This window comes from Trichechus manatus, unplaced genomic scaffold, assembly GCF_000243295.1.
Source record: "Trichechus manatus latirostris isolate Lorelei unplaced genomic scaffold, TriManLat1.0 scaffold00006, whole genome shotgun sequence".
Taxonomy (NCBI): Eukaryota; Metazoa; Chordata; class Mammalia; order Sirenia; family Trichechidae; genus Trichechus; species Trichechus manatus.
The window spans coordinates 9,391,259-9,411,724 of record NW_004443942.1 but is presented as its reverse complement, the minus strand read 5'-3'; the positions used below and the strand labels follow the sequence as shown (position 1 = coordinate 9,411,724).

The following is a 20,466-nucleotide window of genomic DNA, read 5'->3' as shown; positions in this document are numbered from 1 at the left end:
GGGTTGTTAACCAATGTCATAAAACAATATGTGTACTGACTCTTTAATGAGAAACTATTTGTTCTGTAAACCTTCATCTAAAGTACAATAAAAATTAAAAAAAAAAAAAAACTCAAGAAAAGTTGAAACACAGAAGAAAACATTCTTTGATGGTTATGAGGGTGGGGATGGAGGGTGAGGGTTATTCACTAACTAGATAGTAGACAAGAATTGTCTTAGGTGAAGGGAAGGACAGCACACAGTACAGGGGAAGTCAGCACAACAGGACTAAACCAAAAGCTAAGAATTTTCCTGAATACAACCAAACAGCTTGAGGGACAGAGTAGCAGGGGCGGGGGTCTGGGGACCATGCTTTCAGGGGACATCTAGGTCAGTTGGCATAACAAAGTTTATTAAGAAAATGTTCTACATCCTACTTTGGTAAGTGGCTTCTGGGGTCTTAAAAGCTTGCGAGAGGCCATCTAAGATGTAGCAATTGGTCCCAATGCACCTGGGGTAAAGGAGAATGAAGAGCAACGAAGACCCAAGGAAAATATTAGCCCAAGAGACAGAAAGGGCCACATAAACCAGAGACTGCATCAGCCTGAGACCAGAAGAACTAGATGGTGGCCAGCTACCACAATGACCACCCTGATGGGGAACACAACAGAGAGTCCCTGATGGAGCAGGGGAAAAGTGGGGTGCAGAACTGAAATTCACGTAAAAAGACCAGACTTAATGGTCTGACTGAGACTGGAGGAACGCCAGAAAGCATGGCCCCTGGACTCTCTTGTCAACCCAGAACTAAAAGCATTCCTGAGGCCAACTCTTCAGACAAAGATTAGACTGGACTATGGGACGTAAAATGATACTCGTGAAGAGTATGCTTCTTAGCTCAAGCAGATATATGAGACTAAATGGGCAGCTCCTGTCCAGAGGTGAGATGAGAAGGCAGAGAGGGTCAGGAGCTGGTTGAATGGACACTGGGAAATCCAGGCTGGAAAGAAGAGTGTGCTGTCACTGTATAGGGAGGCCAACTAGGGTCACATGACAATGTATATATAAATTGTTGTATGAGAGAGAAACTTGAGTTATAAACTTTCACTTAAAGTACAACAATAAAATTAAAAAAAAAAAAAAGAGATTTACAGCCTTGGAAACCCTATGGGACTTTTCTACCCTGTCCTGTAGGGTCATATGAGTCAGAATCGACTCTAAGGCAATGGGTTGTTTGTTTGTTTGTTTGTTTTTAATCACTGTATTTAAATTTGGAGCCCTGGTGAGCTGTAGTTAAGTGTTAGGCTGTTAACCAAAAGGTTGGTAGTTCGAATCCACCAGCTGCTCCTTGGAAACCCTATGGGGCAATTCTGTTCTGTCCAGTGGGGTCACTGTGGGTCGGAATCAACTCAAAGGCAACTGGTTTTTTGGTTTTGGTATTTAAAGTTAAACCATGTTGCTCCTAATACCATAAATAGCTTCGCATGCAATTCTTTCCATTCCCTAAGTTTTAGAAATCACTTTGAGGGAAGGAATAAAGGTGTTATAGGATTGTAAAAACTCATTGTCTATCTTTTATTCGTTGTTTAACAACCAAAAACAATGTTTGTAGGAAAAGGTCCTTAAAAAAAAAAATTATTTAAAAAAAGGATTTTTTATCTCCCTGGCAAATTACAATTTCAGGGATACATTGTCTGTGACTCATTAAAAATGCACCATTCATTAAAAATGTACCATAAAAATGTACACATTTTAAAAATGTGTAATTGTACTGTGTGGCAAAAAAATCTGAAGAAAAGACGTCACTTAATGCATGTATCCGGTGTGTGCTTGGTTAATGTTGGTAGTGTTACCAAAGATACTCTGGTGGTACTTAATCTTTTCCTTTTCCTTTGGTTCCTTTTATTTAAAAGGCAAATGCTGGTATTTGGAGTTTTGACAGGGATTCATTCATTGCAGTTCTCATGAGCCTCTCTAGAAGTAGACAAAAGCGTAGAATTGAAGTCCTTGGAAACCCTGGTGGCACAGTGGTTAAGTTCTATGGCAGCTCACCAAAAGGTCGGCAGTTCAAATCCATCAGGTGCTCCTTGGAAACTCTGTGGGGCAGTTCTACTCTGTCCTATAGGGTTGCTATGGATTGGAATCCACTTGACGGCAACCGGTTTGGTTTTTGGTAAACTGCAAAGCCTGTTCAAGGCTCTCAAATGCAGCTTTTAAGAAAATTTAATTTCTTAGACAATAGATAAGTGGTATCTTTGGTGAAGGGTGAGACAGTACACAATACTGGGGAAGCCAGCACAGTTTGTACAAGGAAAGGTCATGGAAGCTCCATAGACACATCCAAACTCCCTGAGGGACTGAATTGCTGGGCAGAGGGCTGTGGGGACCATGGTCTCGGGAGTCATCTAGCTCATTTGGCATCACATAGTTTATAAAGACAATGTTCTACATTCTACCTTGGTGAGTAGCGTCTGGGGTCTTAAAAGCCTGCGAGCAGCCATCTAAGCTACTCCACTGGTCTCACCCCTTCGGGAGCAGGGGAGAATAAAGAGAACAGGATTCAAGGAAAAGATTAGTCCAAAGGACTAATGGACCACAGCTACCAAGACCTCCACCAGACAGTCCAGTACAGCTAGATGGTGCCCGGCTACCACCACTGACTGCTCTGACCGGGATCACAATAGAGGGTTCTGGACAGAGCTGGAGAAGGATGTAGAACAAAATTCTAACTCACAAAAAAAGACAGATTTACTGGCCTGACAGACTGGAGAAACCCCAAGAGTATGGCCCCCAGACACCCTTTTAGCTCAGTGGTGAAGTCATTCCCGAGGTTCACCATTCAGACGGGGATTGGACAGCCCCATAAAAGAAAACAGGGCTGATGAGACACAGCAGTCCAGGGACAAGGACACGCAGGCAGAAGGGGACAGAAAAGCTGGTGATAGGGAACCCAAGGTTGAGTAAGGACAGTGTTGACATGTACTGGGGTTATTAATCATTGTCACAGGGCAACATGTCTACTAACTGTTTAATGAGAAACTATTTTGTTCTGTACACGTTCATCTAAAGTGAGAATAGCAGCACAACTGGAAGAACATAATCGATGTCATGAATTGTGCATGTAGATGTCTTTGAGATGGTGTGTCTTTGGCTATGTATATTTTCACCAAAAAAAATAAAAAGGTCAAGCAGGGAGAGTGTTGATGTCATGGGGTTATTAACCAATGTCATAAAACAATATGTGTACTGACTGTTTAATGAGAAACTATTTGTTCTGTAACCCTTCACCTAAAGTACAATAAAAATAAATAAATAAAAATTTAATTTCTTCTTTCTTGTGAACAGATTGAGGACCAATTTTCCATATACCAATCATGACACAAATCCAGGTTATTTGTTAAGTCCAGTCACAGTGCAAAGGAACATACGTGGAGAAAATGCAAGTGTGAAGGTCTCCATTGAAATTGAAGGATTCCAGCTACCAGTTACTTTTACATGTGATGGTATGTTTGTAGTTCCCCATGTGTCTTGTTTTGCTCTAATTAAGAAGAACATGTTTAAAATGTTAATATTATCTTTTAATAAACCAGTTCTGTATGTTATCATTAGGTATCCTTTTAAAAATCAGCATTCAATGGATAGATTGCTGGTTAGGAGAAGTGGGAAAACAGTCCTTTTAACTAACTACATTTCCTGAAGAATGCTGAGTAGCTTTTATTAATTATATTGTATTCTGGCCAAGGCCCAAAAGCATTAGACAAAACTAATTGTATTGTAATTCTTTATTTTTTTCGTTTTATGGAAGAAGAGCGCTTGTTTTTAAAGCGCCGTCAGTGAAATTGTTTCTAGGTATCTTGCTCTAGACTCCTCTAAGGAGAAGAAAATTCTCCTTTGGTGCTAGTTTTGTCTTCCAAACTTGGTGTGGGTATCCTTTCTAGGGATATATCCCCAAAGACTTCAGGAAAGTTTTTATTGTTCTTTAAAACTTTTATTTTCTTTCAGAGTTTATTGCATTTCATAATGTATATTATTTTAATGGGATTCCAACAATAGAATCCCAACCAAAACCTATTGCCGTAGAGTTGATTCTGACTCATAGCAGCCCTATAGGACAGCTTAGAACTGCTCCATAGGGTTGCCAAGGAGCAGGTGGTGGATTCGAACTGCCAACCTTTTGGGTAGCAGCCGAGCTCTTAACCACTGCGCCACCAGGGCTCCAAGAGTAGAATAAGATCCTGTATTTCTACAGTACTTTGACTGAGAAGTTATGGTATTTTTTCTTTAAAAGTTTTGAATATGTCCAATACTTGAATACTTTCCTTCTAGCTTTGTACTTTTTTGCACTTTTTAATGCCCTTTGGAAAAAAAATAAATTTGAAGCATAAAGTTTTTAGCCAACTATAATGATCACTCTTTTGTTTTCTAAATGAAGAATTATTCTTTTTAAACATACCTTAAATTTTGACTTGGGAAATCATTTAAATTTCAGGCATACAGTAAGAATTAAACTAATTTAAAAAAAGGTCATATATACCTTGATTAAAATAATCATGAGTAAGCATTGGTAACAAATGTTATAATTTGTATCAAATTTTGACATATTACATCAAGATCTGACTAACTCAAAAAAGTACTTCAAGTGCCTATTGTTTAGTTCATAACTGCGTGTTTATAGTGTACATCTCTTCTAAGAAGTGTCACCATATTATGGTTGGAGTAGTTTGTGTGTTCAAATGATAAGTCTTACCATACATGCGACTATTCAGAAATGTAGCCATTATATTAGAGAAATAGTGGTTTAATGCCTTTTCTGCCAAGCTATTAATATTCATGAAGTTTGAATATAGTCACTATCTTTTGAAAATTGAACATAGTAGTACTAAATATAGAAATAGGTTAGTTTAAGAGTTTTAGTTTTTAATCTGTTGTAATCTTAGTATCCAGCTATTGCCAAAAATGATAGTTAAACAATACTGCCTACTTGCTATATTTTCATTTTTGGTTAGAGATTTTACTAGGCAATTGTCAAACATTTATAATAGTTATTCTTTCTCCTTGTGATATGCTTTAAATCAGTGTTTGCTAGACACAGGTAAGTGTCATCCTATTTGGAGGTGCCTGTAATAGGGAGATGACTTTCTTAACTTAGACCTGCACTGTCCAGTACAGTAGCCACTAGCCACCCGTGGCTTCTGAGCACTTGAAGTGTAGCTAACCAGGATTGAGATGTGCTGTAAGTGTAAAATACACACTGGATTTCAAAGACTTTGTTAAAAAAAAGTATGTAGAATATCTCATTAATATTTTTTATATTATATATTGAAATGATAATATTTTGGATGTATTAAATTAAGTATATTACTAAAATTAGTTTCACCTGTCTCTTTTTACTTTTTTCAGTGTGGCTCACCTTATTTTTCTAGTATATAGTGCTGCTGTGTAAGTAATACAATCTGAATAAGTATGTTTAGAGTTAAATGAGCAAAATGAAAATCATGATTAACTCTTTTGCAGCGGGTTCTACTGTAGAAATCATTATAATGCAAGCCCTTTGCTGGGTACATGATGACTTGAATCAAGTAGATGTTGGCAGCTATGTTCTGAAAGTTTGTGGTCAAGAGGAAGTGCTACAGAAGTAAGTTCATTGATTTAACTATTGAGCAATATCTTTGGAAACTCCATTTTAATGGCTTAAGTTAGAAATTTTTTAAGTTAAATTTTTAGTCCAAAACTACATTGGGTCCTCTTAAATTGATTCATTGGTTCAAAAAACTTGTATTTAGATATACTATGTCTAAGACATCGTGCTAAACGGTGGAAGGATTTCAGAGATAAGTAAGACACATGGCATTGTCCTTAAGAAGCTTACAGTCTTAACACCCTTTCAGCTCAGTACTGAAGTCACTCCTGAGGTTCACCCTTCAGCCAAAGATTAGACAGGCCCATAAAACAACACGAGACTGAATGGGCACACCAACTCACGGGCAAGGATGAGAAGGCAAGAGGGGACAGGAAAACGGGCAGTGGGGAACCCAAGGTAGAGAAGGGGAGAGTGTTGACATGTTGTGGGGTTGGCAACCAGTGTCACAAAACAATATGTGTATTGTTTAATGGGAAACTAATTCACTCTGTAAACCTTCATCTAAAGCACAGTTAAAAAATCCAAAAAACAAAAAAGCTTATAGTCTGGTATTGGAAGAATGGTGGACAATTGACTAATAAGTGAATTTAATGGGTTTTCTTTCGGAAAAGAATCAATCAATGGTTACATCATTATACACTCCATTCTTCTTTCCTAGTCTACACTGTTACTTTGTAGTCACCTTTGATTTACTTAGTTGCCTGAATATCATTATATGAATCTTTTCTTACCAGGTAAATTTGTTATATCTAGCGTTTAGTCTAGTTTTGCTACAGTTTCTATTCTCTACACTACTAAACGTGCCCTGTCCTTATTTTTCCATTTCCTTTGCCTTTGTCTTCATCTTCATCTTCATGTTTTTTCTTCTTTCTTCCTTCGTCTTTGCTTTGATTCTTTTCATATAGAATTGTTCCTCTATTTAACTGTTTTTCTTGGTTATAAGACTATTTCTGTATTTTACCATTGTGTTCAATTTCTGATGCAGATGCAATTTATATTTGACCCTCACCTCTATAATGTATAGTTTGAGTAGAAAATACTGGTGAAGATTTACTGGCCTAAAGGAGACTGGAGAAACCCCAAGAGTATGGCCCCCAGAAACCCTTTTAGCTCAGTGGTGAAGTCATCTCTGAGGTTCACCGTTCAGCCTGGGAGTGGACAGCCCCATAAAACCAAATGGGACTAATGAGGTACAGCAGTCCAGGGACAAGGGCCAGAAGGCAGAAGGGGACAAGGAAGCTGGTGATAAGGAACCCAAGGTTGAATAAGGATAATGTTGATGTGTTGTGAGGTTGTTAACCCTTGTCATAGGGCAACATGCGTACTAACTGTTAAATGAGAAACTATTTTGTTCTGTAAGCCTTCATCTAAAGTGAGAATAGCAGCACAATTGGAAGAGCGTAGTCGATGTCACTGAACTGTGCATGTAGAAATTTTTAAAATGGTGTATCTTTGGCTATGTATATTTTCACCAAAAAAAAAAAAAGGTCAAGTAGGGAGAGGGTTGACATGTTGTGGGGTTGTTAACCAATGTCACAAAACAATATGTGTACTACTGTTTCATGAGAAGGTATTTGTTCTGTAAGCCTTCACCTGAAGTACAATAAAAATAAATAAATACATTAATTAATTAAAATAAAAAAATACTGGTGAATAATTAACATATTTTTAACAGTAATTATTGCCTTGGAAGTCACGAATATATTCAAAACTGTCGAAAATGGGAAACAGAGATTAAACTACAACTCTTGACCTTCAGTGCAATGTGCCAAAATCTGGCTCGAACAGTAAGTGTGTACCTTATAATTGAATCACATTTGGTTAAATTAGTGTATTTGGCTGTATGGGCTGTGTTGTTCAGAAATAATTCTGCTAACTAGCTAGTTTGCAGTTTGTACACTTTCCAAGATTTCCGGGTTGATGAATGATGAGCTCTATCCTCAACAGGCTTTTAGCAGATGGGGGGAGATTTTCAATCATGGGAGTTTATGTAGCATAATATTCAGGCTAGAGGCATATTGGAAAGTTGAAGTGGAGGAATTAAAAGTTTGTTTTACACAACAATGAAAATGTCAGGGTCAGTCAGGGAGAAATGAGGAAGAAGAAAAGATTTAGAATAGTAAATATAGGTTGGGGGGGAAAAAAGATCCGTATCGACCTTTGCACCAAACTGAGAAAAATACATTATTTTTCATACAGTAAAAATTAAATTCTCTATTTTAAAAGTACAGTAATTTCTTTTGAGGTTAAGCAAAATAGGTCATTGTATTGCTGTATAAACTTTTGATGAATTTATAAATTTAATAATCTCTAAAGAGAATTAGCCCTCATTTGGTAGAATTTTGGATGGAAATATATCATTCATTTCTACTTTATCTTTTCTTGAATTTTGCTTCTATGTTAGGTAGAATTTCTTTCAGTTGAGTGGAAATTATTTCACAAAATTCAGTACATTTTTGCAATCATTGGTAACTTTTCAGTTTCTTAAGGAATGATGTTCTTGAGTAGTTAAATTTGCACAGTCGTGACTTATGGTAGAAGAGACAAGACCGCAACCTTGTTTATTTGGGAGGGAGCTGAAGGGGGACAGACTTGATTATCATTAGAAAAAATAATACAGAAATGCAGATGATCTCTTCTCTGTCTAGCCCCCAATCCACCTTCATTTGGCTGTCAGCCATCTTTAAGTGTTTTTAGCTGTCTGTTACCTCTGTATGGAACAGACGCGGTTTTTGCTTTGGAAGCTGTATATCAAAAATTAGACTTTAAAAGCTTTTATATTCTTACATTAAAAAAACAAGTTTTTGTTAGACTATCAACTCACTTTTTTTCCCTGAGTCAGTATTCTGTCTTCAGTTCTGAAAAACCACTTTAGTTTCAAGATTTTGTTCATTGGAATCTACTCGATGGCAATGGGTTTGGGTTTTTGGGGTTTACACTTATACCATATTTTATTTGGCCATAGAAGAACCAAAGAGTGCATTTGATTTTTATTGTAAACATTTGTGTATATGTGTATGTTTAGGCAGAAGATGATGAAACACCTGTGGATTTAAACAAACACCTGCATCAAATAGAAAAACCTTATAAGGAAGTCATGACAAGGTATAACATCTAAAGCATAACTGTAGGTTTTCAAACTTTGATTTTGGATGTGAATACATTTATTTTGAAGATTAGAACAACAATTGTTGTATATATTAGCCTTCAGCCGTAATAACTGTTCTGTATTTCAGACACCCTGTTGAAGAACTCTTAGATTCTTATCACAACCAAGTGGAACTGGCACTTCAAACTGAAGTAAGTCTTAATTCACATTTTGATGTAATGACTTAAAGATTCTTGTCTCCGTTCACTCTTAAATACTAGTGTTGGCTTTGGGTTAAATATTTCAGAGGGACTATTTAAACTGTATTCTTGATGTTGATGTTTGATAACTTATTTTCTGACCTAATTTATTAACAAAATTTCTCAGTGATGTTTGAGTCAACATGTTTACTCTCACTTCAGCTTCATTACTCAGAGGAACCTTCAGTTAAAATCAAAAAGCATTTTTTTGATTGTTTACTGTATGCTAGATGCTGGAGTTATGAAAGTGAGTGATTCAGCCACCACCTACCAGGAATTTACAAACTAATGGTGTGGATTTAAACAAAGTATCAATGTACTATGGTAAATGTAATATAAAGGTACTTGTTGGGGTTCTTTGGAAGATCAAGGAGGAGCACTTCGCTCAGCCTGAGAGTTCATGGAAGGCTTCTTAAAACAGATGTTACTTGAGCCAAGTCTTAAACCATATGAGTTAACCAGAAAAAGAAAGTTGGAAAGGGCACATGAACAAACCAGATAGGTATAATATGTATGTGGACAGATAAGCAGTTCTGTAGCAGTGTGCAAAGTGTGAAATGAAGATTGGAAGATGACGTTGGAGATAGCCAGACATAAGTTCTTGATGTTAGGTGCCGTTGAGTCAGTTCTGACTCATAGCGACTCTGTGTACAACAGAATGAAACACTGCCCTGCCCTGTGCCATCCTCACTATCATTGCTATGTTTGAGCCCATTGTTGCAGCCACTGTGTCAACCCATCTCGTTGACGGTTTTCCTCTTTTTTGCTGACCCTCTACTTCACCGAGCCTTATGTCCTTCTCCAGGGACTGGTCTTTCCTGATAACATGTCCAGAGTATGTGAGACAAAGTCTCACCATCGTCGCTTCTAAGGAGTTTTCTGGCTGTACTTCCTCCAAAACAGATTTGTTCATTCTTCTGGCAGTCCTTTGCCAACACCAATATTCTTCGCCAACACCATAATTCAGAGGCATCAATTCTTCTTCGGTCTTCCTTATTCATGGTCCAGCTTTCGCATGCATATGAGGCAACTGAAAATACCATGGCTTGGGTCAGGCCCACCTTAGTCCTCAAAGTGACATCTTTGCTTTTTAACATCTTAAAGAGGTCTTTTGCAGCAGATTTGCCCAGTGCGATACGTTGTTTGTATTCTTGACTATTGCTTTCCTGGGCATTGATTGTAGATCCAAGTAAAATGAAATCCTTGACAACTTCATTGTTTTCTCCATTTATCATGATGTTGCTTATTGGTCCAGTTGTGAGGATTGTTGTTTTCTTTATGTTAAGGTGTAATCCATACTGAAGGCTGTAGTCTTTGATCTTCATCAGTAAATGCTTCAACTCCTCTTCACTTTCAACAAGCAAGCTTGTGTCACCTGCATATCACAGGTTATTAATGAGTCTTCCTCCAGTCCTAATGCTGTGTTCTTCTTCATATAGTCCAGCTTCTTGGATTATTTGCTCAGCTACATCCAGAGCTGAGTGTGTAGAGAAGGCTTCCGGGGGCCCGCGAGCCCTCCGCTGGGCTGCAGGTGAGCTTTAAAGACATAAGTTACCACTTTATAATCCATGCTAAGGAATTTTTATCCTCTAGGTCAAAGGGATATATCCAGCCCGCTTTGTTTTTGTAAATGAAGTTTTATTGGAACACAGTCTTGCCCATTTGTGTACATATTGTCTATGGCTACATTTGTACCCTTAATGCAAAGCCTAAAACACTTACTCTTTGGTCCTTTACAGAAAATGTTTGCTAATCCCTGCTTTACATGGTTGGTAGCTAGCCATGTAAAGTTTGTTTTTGTTTTTTTAGCCAAGGGTGAAGGGGGTGACTTGTTTAGTCCTATTCTGTGAGATCACTTTAGCCATACTGTGAAAGATGGATTTAGGACTAGCAGGATAGGCTTCAGGGAGACCACTTAGGAAGATTTTTATAGTAGTCCAAGTGAAAGATACTGAAGGTGGAGAAGGTGAAAAGGAGAGAACTGATTAACAAAATATTTAAGAGAGAAAATTGGTAAGATTTTGATAGGTGATTGGATGTGAGAGAAGAGAAAAGAGTATAGGATGACTTGCAAATTTCTAGCTACTAGTACATTCTTATCAGCCTCTAAAGATGTTTATTCAGTAAGTATTTACTGAGTATCTCTTCATTGTGAGGCACCATTCTAGACACTGAGGGTATAGCAGTGAACAAAATGAATCTATAATCTCTGCTCTCAGAGACTTTACATTCTAGTGCAATGAGACAGACAATAAAATAAACCAATAAAATATATATGAGGTGGTAAGTGCTATAGAGAAAAATAGAGGAGGGTAATGTTGCAATTTCAAATAAGGTAGTTAGAGGAGGCCTCACTGAGATAATGAATATGAGCAAAGAACCAAAGGAGAAGAGGGAGAAGCCATCTGGTCATCCAGAGGAGGAATATTCCAGGGAGAGGAAACAATAAGTGCAAAGACCTACGGGAGGGAGTTTTCCTGATACATACAGAGTCTACAAGATCTTTGTAGGTGGAATGGAGTGAGGGAAGGGGCCAAGAGTGGAAACAAATAAATTAATTAGAAAGATGTTTCCTTAGCTGTGTGAGAGGTGATGATGGCTTGGACCAGGGTGATTCCAGTAGTGGTGGTGAGAAGACATTGATTTCTGTGATATATTTTTTTTTATTATTGTACTTCAGGTACAATAAAGGCTTACAGAACAAATAGTTTCTCATGAGACAGAAGTACACGTGTTGTTTTATGACATTGGTTAACAACCCCACAACATATCAACCCTCTAACTTCTCAACCTTTTTTTTTTTTTTTGGTGAAAATACACATAGCCAAAGATACACGTTTTCAAAAATTTCTACATGCACAGTTCAGTGACATTGACTACGCTCTTCCAATTGTGTCTGTGATATATTTTGAAGTTAATGCTAGCAAGGTTTAATGATAGGTTGGATGTAGCTTATGAGAAAAAGACAGGAGTTAAAGGTAACTCCAAGATTTTTGACCTGAGCAACTAGAAGTTTGGAGTTGCCTTCTAGTAAGATGTGGAAAACTGGGAAAAACAGGTTTGGAGGAAGATCAGGAATCAATTTTGGACATTATGTTTGAGATGACTATTAATCATCCAAAGAGAGATGAGTAGGCAGTTGTATTTGAATCTATAATTCAGTGGGAGGTCTAAGCTGGAAATAATGAATTTGGGAATTACCAGCTTATAAGTGATATTTTGCAACCATAATTTCACCAAGAAAATTATTGGAGGTAGAGAAGAGAAGAGCTCACTCAAGGATTGAGCCTCGTTAAATCTCAAGAGAGCTACTCACTAAAATAGCAGCTCTCTACCTAAAATAAAAAGGCCATCTCTCCTCTCCAGCACCCTCCTCGCTTTTCTATTCTCCTTGCAGCAAAACTCCTGAAAGTTACTTGTTGCTGCTTCCACTTTCTTCCTGTTCCCTTATGAATCCACTCTGATCAGGCTTTCATCTTAGCACTTCACTGAAACTGCATTTCTCAAGGTCATCAAGGACTTTCATGATTCAGAATCCCGTAGTAAATTCCTATTCTTTATTGTTTTTTCAACCTTTCTGTAGTGTTTGATACAATTGATCATTTCTTCCTTCATGAAACACTTGGCCCCTAGGATTTCACCTTCTTGGTTCTCTCACTTCATTGGCTTCTCTATCTCATCCTCCTTATGATCTCCTTATCTTCCTGACTTCTAAACATTGGAATGCCCCAGGATTTAATTCTAGGACCTCTTCTCTCTATATCTGGCCTAATTCCATGTCTTTAAATACCCTGTATATGCTGATGACTCTAAAATTTGTATCTCCAGCTTTGACCTCCTCCTTCAACTCCAGATTCAAATATTTAGCTGTTACTTGCCATCTTTACATGAATATCTAAGTAACATCTCAAACTTAAGATGTAAAAAACTGAATTTTTTTTATTACCCCTTTTATCTATTCATCCATTAGTATTCCCTGTCTTGATAAATGATAGCTCTCTCCCTCCGTTTGCTCAGGCTGAAATCTTGGAGTCATCCTTGACTTCTTAAAAGAAATATCTTTCACATACCACATTCAATCTAATTCCTGTCCACTCTACCTTGGAAAATACATGCAGAATGTGACCACTTATCACTGTCAAAGTTACAGTCCTAGTCTTATTCATCTTCCAGCTTCTGCTTTTATCCTATAGTCTGTCTTCCACAGGACAACCAAAATTATCTTTTAAAAATAAGTCACTAAATGCAGTGTGGTATCTGGCTTATATCCTGGAAGAGAAAAAGGACTGTAGTAGAAAAACTAGTGAAATCTAAATAATGTCTGGAGTTCAGTTAATAGTAATATACCAGTGGTAATGTCTTAGTTTTCACAAATGTAACATGGTTACATAAGATATTACCTAACCCAATTTCCGTTAATGTTACACAGAAACTCTATATTGTTTTTGAAACTTTTCTGTAAATCTAAAATATTCCAAAATAACAAGTTTATTTTTTAAAAAAATGAAAATAAGAACAGAAAGCAAATGTAAAATAAGAGAAAATCAAAGACAAAAGATGATTCTTTGAAAAGATAAATAAAATTTATAAACTTTTTAAAAAATGTCAGGTCATACCACTCTTCTGCTCAGAATCCTGTTTACTATCTCATTCAGTAAAATTTAAATCCCTAATTGCAGCTTCAAGGCGGTATGTACACAGTCTCACCCACTGCCTCTCTCATCTGGCGTCCACTACCACTTTCTTTCTCCTTTGGTTGATCTTTTGCCAGGTATGCTTCCCCTGGTTTGTGCTTATTTCATAAGGATTCCTTCTACTGTTAATGTTCTTCCCCCAGATAGTTGCATGGCTCACTTCATTGAGGTCTGTGCTCAAATGTCGTCAGAGTGCTCCACACTGACCAACCTATCTATAGTAGATGCTCCCCATCATATTTATCCCACTTCATTTTTCATACCTTTATTGAGGTATGGTTTGCATACCGTAAAATTTACCCATTGTACGTGTACAATTGACTTATTTTTAGTAATTTTATAGAGTTGTGCAACTATCACCACAATCCAGTTTTAGAACATTTCCATCACTCCCAGAAGTTCCCTTGTGCTCATTTGGAGTGATTTCCTGCTCCCAGCCCCCACCCCAAACAACTGCTGATTTGCTTTCTGTCTCTACAGATTTACCTTTTCTGGACATTTCATATAAACGAAATCATGTGCTTTGTAGTCTTTTGCCTCTGGTTTCTTTCACTTGCCATACTGTTTTTTGAGGTCCATCCATATTTTAATTATGTATCTGTAGGTTTTTTTTTTTTAATTGATGAGTACTGTTCCATAGTATGGATATACCACATTTATCTACTCACCAATTGATGGATATTTGGACTGTGTGCAGGTTTCGGTTATTATAAATAATGCTTCTGTAAACATTCATGTATAAGTCTTTGTGTGCATGTATGTTTTAATTTCTCTTGGGTAGATTTTAGGGAGAGGTCAGGAAATTGCACAAGTTTTATTCCTCCTGGCCTAAGTTTTCTATGGATAAAACAATTAATTTTGCTAAAATGAAGGTAGCAGTAGGAGTTTCGAGGCAAGAAGTAATGGTTTGGTTTAATACTATAAGGAGGATGAGAAAGAGAGCTGACCAAAGGCGAGTAAAGGGAATGTTAAGTAGCATGCGTGTTCCTGCTGAAATTGAGGACTACTGAATCTGTGTGGTTGTGGGATTTGCTTTAGATGAAGCAGAGAAGAGAGAAGTATCTGACCTCAAAGAACAGGTTTAGTCAGAATGAGAGTGTGTGGGTAGAAAAAAGGATATGATCAGAGTATGATATTGTAGTTAAAGTTCTGATAAGAGTACAGTTTTTATGTCGAAGATAATTGTGAGTTTCCACATGAATATTTATGTCACAGAGGCTTATTATATGGCACAAGATAGAAAGTCAGATCAGTATCCAGTAAAAATATAGCAGGCAGTGGGAGGAAAGACTGCATGTTAGTGGTAAGGTATATCAGCCAGGGTCCAGTCAGGAGACAGGAACTATACTAATTATTTGAAGAGGGAAGTTTAAAGAAAGTTTAAAATATTTACTTTCTGGCCCTTTGCAGAAAAAATTTGCCAGCCATCCTCAAAGAACTCCATAAGCAGCATGTGCTGAAAAGCAGCCCTCACCTCTAGGCTGAGGAAAAGTTGGCAGTGAAGGAACTAAGGATTTATGAGAGGGTCTTTCCCCACCCCCAGACTGAAATTCAACCACTTGGAAGAGGGTGTGGTTATCATAGGAAAACACAAATTGCCTATGACAAAGAAACTTGCCAGAAAGCTTCAGCCAGAGCTGTTTCATAGGGAGAGCATGCCCTGATGATACTGCTGGAGCTGATTTCAGAAGACCGCTAGGCTCCCACACTGAATAAAAATGGAGTATACCCCCATAGGAAATGTCTTCCTGCTGCTATTGTCTTGGACTGTGTCCCTTTAGTGCCCTCTGTTGACAAAACCTAACATTGTGCCAGCTGGTAAAGGAGAAATGTAGGGTCTACCTCTGTATCATGCTTGGTAAAGTAGGGAGTCAGCAGAAAAGAGGAAGACCTTCAACGAGATGGATTGTCACATTGGCTGCAACAATGGGCTCAAACATAGCAACAGCAATTGTGGGGATGGCACAGGACTGGACAGTGTTTCGTTCTGTTGTACATAGGGTTGCTATGAGTAGGAACCGACTCAACAGCACCTAATAACAACAGCTCTGTATCACAAAGCAGTGTGAAGAAGGGTCAATTTGGAACTGATAGACAATAAATTGATAACTAACATACAAAGAATGGAGAATAGTATGGGAGAATGGCATGAGCCTCAAAACTGGAAAAGTTTGGCGTGAAGGTGGAGGAGTAAAAGTAAGCAGAAATGTAAATCAAGTACATGAAAATGAGGAGCTAGAAAACAGACTTTCAGACCCTGAGGACTACAGAGTAACTGGGTGTTTGAGAAAATGAGGTGGTTTCATTTAAGCATGAAGGTGAAGGGAATATTCAGTTTATGGTAGCCAAGTCTCAAGGGTGGAAAATTTTAAATTTTTAAGGGATGGTACAGTACTGAGTTTCAGCCCATTCTAACAGTACTTGGCCTATTAAGTTTGGCATAAATGTTTAATTAGTTATATAAGAATGTTTCATTATGCTAAGTGAAATTTCAGACACAAAAGGACAGATATTTATGATTCCACGTACATGTAGTTATCTAGAATAAGAAAATGCATAGACAGTAGTTTACTAATGGTTACCAGGAACTGGGGAGAAGGAGGAATAGGGAGTTACTACTTAAGGGGTACTGAGTTTCTGTTTAGTATGATGAAAATGTTTAGAAATAAATAGTGATGATGGTTGCACAACATAGTGAATGTAATTAATGTCATCGAGTTGTACTCTTAAAATGATTAAAATGGTAAATTTCATGTCATATATGTTTTATCACAATAAAATAAAATTTAAGACAAAAAAGAATGTTTCTTAATGAGATAAGGAGCCCGGGTAGTGCAGTGGTTAGGCGTTCAGCTACTAAACGAAAGGTCGGCAGTTCAAACCCACCAGGCGTCTGCTTCCATAAAAGATTTACAGCCTTGGAAACCTTATGGGGCAGTTCTGCTCGGAAGAGGGTGTGGTTTTCACAGGAACACACAGGTTGCCTATGACAAAGAAACTGGCTAGAAAGCTTCAGCCAGTTTGCTTTGGTTTTAGTTTTTTTAATGAGGTGTGTACTTTAAAAGGATAATAGAGGAAGCAAATTATTTTAAAATATACTTGTTCGTGTATACTTCTCAGTGTTGGTAAAATCAGATTGTACTTGAATGATACAGAGGGATTTTTCTCAAGGAAGTTTTTTGACCAGATAAAACTTATAAAGTGATGGTCATATAGATACAAATGATGCTTAAAAGTTGACTCACTTTTAGTTACGATTGCCTAGTGTTATTTATGTGTGACTAGCCTCTGAAGAATTTGGTTTTTGATGCCAAGTTTTTGCAATAAGGAGAGAAAGTTGATGTTTTTAATGTGGAATTATTACCAAATGAGAATAAAAAGATAACTCCCCCCACCTTTTTTTATGATTTAGTAATTTGGTAGTAATTTATTGTTTTTACTTCTGATTCCAGCGTGAAATTAATGGCATTTGCATATGAAGGTTGTATCAGGCAACATGAATATTAACCAGACCTTGTTTTTTCCTACTTCAGAGTAAACTATATGATTAAAAAGCTATCTTGTTTCTTTCTTTTTTTTAATCACAAAATAGTAAAGGATATCTGTTCTCAGGCACATCGAAAATGTCTAGTTTCTAATGTAATCTCTGAAGTTGGTCCTTTAAATTCCACATGCTAATTTTTATTTTACTTTTATTTTTGAAGAACCAGCACCGAGCAGTAGATCAAGTAATTAAAGCTGTAAGAAAAATCTGTAGTGCTTTAGATGGTGTAGAGACTCTTGCCATTACAGAATCAGTGAAGAAGCTAAGGAGAGCAGTTAATCTTCCAAGGAGTAAAAGTACTGATGTGAGTATTTTTAGTAACTAGGATTTTACTACATATACATATGTACTTAAGTGAGCATCTGCCGCTCAAACTGGAAGATTTTTGCCCTCTGCTGGACAAAATTTTATCATTTTAACGTAGACTTCCACTTTTGTGTTGAATTGGTCAGTTACTTGGTAAGATAGGGAATCCTAAGAGGAAATGGGCTTCCTAGAAGATCTTTGAGATGGTTGACATTGAGTGGATGCCAAAGTGGAAACACTTTGTATGTAGAGAAGGAACTCTGGCATAAATGACTTCATTGGGGAACTTAAAGTAGATACTGAGCTTTAGAGACTTGGACGGTGATAGCTACCACTTCTCCATCTGGCTGGAAATGCCCATGATTGCCAGTGGGGGAAGTTGTACTTTGGATCATAATACATGTCTGTTGAAAAAGCCCAGAAGCTTCAGTAGTAGTAACTATTGGCCTCAAGCAACCAAGCTAGGAGCCCTCTCTTGATACTATACTGTTGCTTTTAATAAATTAGCTCTCTCCTGGTATTTCTGTGGGGATTTAATTCGCTCTGGAAGGATGAGAGAGGTGGATCTCACAAGCCACGATAAATTTAAAGGAAGGAAAGGTTATGTTGATGTTCTCCTCACCAGATTACCTGGGAGATATCTCAGTCCATTAATTCTCACAACAACCCTATCCATATGGTATATAAAGATCTGGGTCTGTTTTTCCCTTCTTCCTGATTATGTGCTTATTTTTAGAAATTAAGAAATAACATATATGAAATCACGTAGAGGTGATCAACTACTGTGATCCTAACGTGGTCTGAGGCGTCTATGAATTTTACTCATTTGCTGGATTAGAGGAGCAAAGAGCAAAAATCAATTTACATAATTTATAAGAGCTTTTTGAGTCACCAAGTGGAAGTAATAGAGTTGTAGATTCTTTTATTTAAGGGTATTCTTACCATACTAACAGTAGAGCAACTAATGGAAAATAAAACACTGTATTAGTGTACTTATCACCTCTGGGTTTCAAATTAATATTAATTACTTAATTGGCTTAATGAAGTAGATTTTGTTGTGTTTCCATGATACTTCACAGTAATTTTCAGTTTATAATTTTATTGATACTAAAAATCATCTCTTTCTTTGGTTTGAGGTTTTCACTTTATTTTTGGATTCTTTATCATTTTTATGGAGACTTTTGGAATGTTTCCCCTGGGAATGGTGTCTTTTATATAGAATTTAATTGAAGTTAAGTTAATTTTATTGAAGTTAAAGGTAAACATTTTATATTATATCATGGGCAGTTTCCTGACTAATTTGTATATGTACGTGCAGGTGACTTCATTGTCAGGAGGAGGAGACACTAGCAAGGGTTCTACTAAGGGTATGTCTTTAAGTTCCTTAAATTTTAGCAAAAATTGTTGCTTTTTCAGATAAATTATATTAACATTTTCTTTAAACCTAGGCTCACTGAATCTGGAAAATCCTGTTCAAGTAACCATGGACCAACTAACTGCAGCAGTGTATGATCTTCTCAGTCTGCATGCAAATTCTGATAGGAGTCTTGCAGATTGTGCCCAGAGTAGCAGGAACATCAAAGAAGCATGGGCCACAACAGAACAACTCCAGTTTACTATTTTTGCTGCACATGGAATTTCAAGTAACTGGGTATCAAAGTAAGTACCTGTTTAAATATAGCCTTACCTAGAAGCAGTTCTAACCTTGTATAATGTCTGCAGCCACTGTTATCTTGGTATTTAAATGGATGATGTAAGAATCAATATATAATTTTGTGGTTTTTCATGAAAGTTACAGAGATGTTTGAAGCTATTCCAGTAAAAATGCCACTACATGCAAGAAAGGGCAGAAAAATATATGTTGAAACTTATAAGAGCAAATGTTTAACTAATAAATTAGTTAATTTAAGACTGTAATTCTTTCTTTCTTTAGTACCAGAGTAATTTGAAACAGTTCAGTGGGACTAGATTTCAAGACTGTTTTTTAACCTTCTCTAGTGGTTTCCAGTTTTTGACTGCTAGGCATTGAAGTCTGCAAAAGCATTATTTCATTTATTAAATTTTTTATTTATTGTAGTTTAAGTAGAAGTTGACAATTCAAGTTAGCCTCTCATACAAAAATTTATACATACATTGTTATGTGACCCTAATTGCTCTCCCTATACTGTGACAGCACACTTCTCCTTTCTACCCGTGATTTCCTGCGTCCACTCTACCAGCTCCTAACTCTCTCTGTGTTCTCATCTCACTTCTGGACAGAAGCTGCCCATATAGTCTCATGTATCTACTTGAGCTAAAAAGCACATTCTCCACAAGTATCATTTTATGTCCCATAGTCCAGTCTAATCTTTGTCTGAAGAGCTGGCCTCAGGAATTGTTTAGTTCTGAGTTGACAGAAAGTCCAGGGGCCATGCTTTCTGGAGTTCCTCTGGTCTCAGTCAGACCATTAAGTCTGGTCTTTTAACGTGAATTTGGGTTCTGCACCCCACCTTTTTCCTGCTCCATCAGGGACTCTGTTGTGTTCCCTGTCAGGGTAGTCATCGGTGATAGCCAGGCACCATCTAGTTCTTCTGGTCTCAGGCTGATGCAGTCTCTGGTTTATGTGGTCCTTTCTGTCTCTTGGGATAATACTTTCCTTGTGTCTTTGGTGTTCTTCATTCTCCTGTACTGCAGGTATTTGGGACCAATTGATGCATCTTAGATGGCTGCTTGCTAGCTTTTAAGACCCCAGGCGCCACTCACCAAAGTAGGATGTAGAACATTTTCTTAATAAACTTTGTTATGCCAACTGACCTAGATGTCCCCTGAAAGCATGGTCCCCAGACCCCCACCACTGCTACTCTGTCCCTCAAGGTGTTTGGTTGTATTCAGGAAAATTCTTAGCTTTTGGTTTAGTCCAGTGGTGCTGACTTCCCCTGTACTGTGTGCTGTCCTTCCCTTCACCTAAGATAATTCTT

General features: G+C 37.4%; 1 protein-coding gene across 5 annotated transcripts in view; it reads left to right on the top strand.

Annotated features, from left to right (window-relative positions):
- The window catches only part of PIK3C2A (phosphatidylinositol-4-phosphate 3-kinase catalytic subunit type 2 alpha), a 129,171-nt gene that overhangs the window by 68,164 nt on the left and 40,541 nt on the right, over positions 1–20,466 (top strand). For 4 of the 5 annotated variants that reach the window (XM_004369680.2, XM_023737568.1, XM_023737570.1 and 1 more), the window contains exons 4-11: positions 3,322–3,479; positions 5,491–5,611; positions 7,293–7,404; positions 8,643–8,722; positions 8,854–8,917; positions 17,364–17,507; positions 18,828–18,876; positions 18,958–19,168. In XM_004369680.2, coding sequence (XP_004369737.1) covers positions 3,322–3,479; positions 5,491–5,611; positions 7,293–7,404; positions 8,643–8,722; positions 8,854–8,917; positions 17,364–17,507; positions 18,828–18,876; positions 18,958–19,168 — 939 coding nt within the window. The remainder of the gene's footprint in view (positions 1–3,321; positions 3,480–5,490; positions 5,612–7,292; positions 7,405–8,642; positions 8,723–8,853; positions 8,918–17,363; positions 17,508–18,827; positions 18,877–18,957; positions 19,169–20,466) is intronic. The other variant, XM_023737569.1, reaches the window with a different exon arrangement.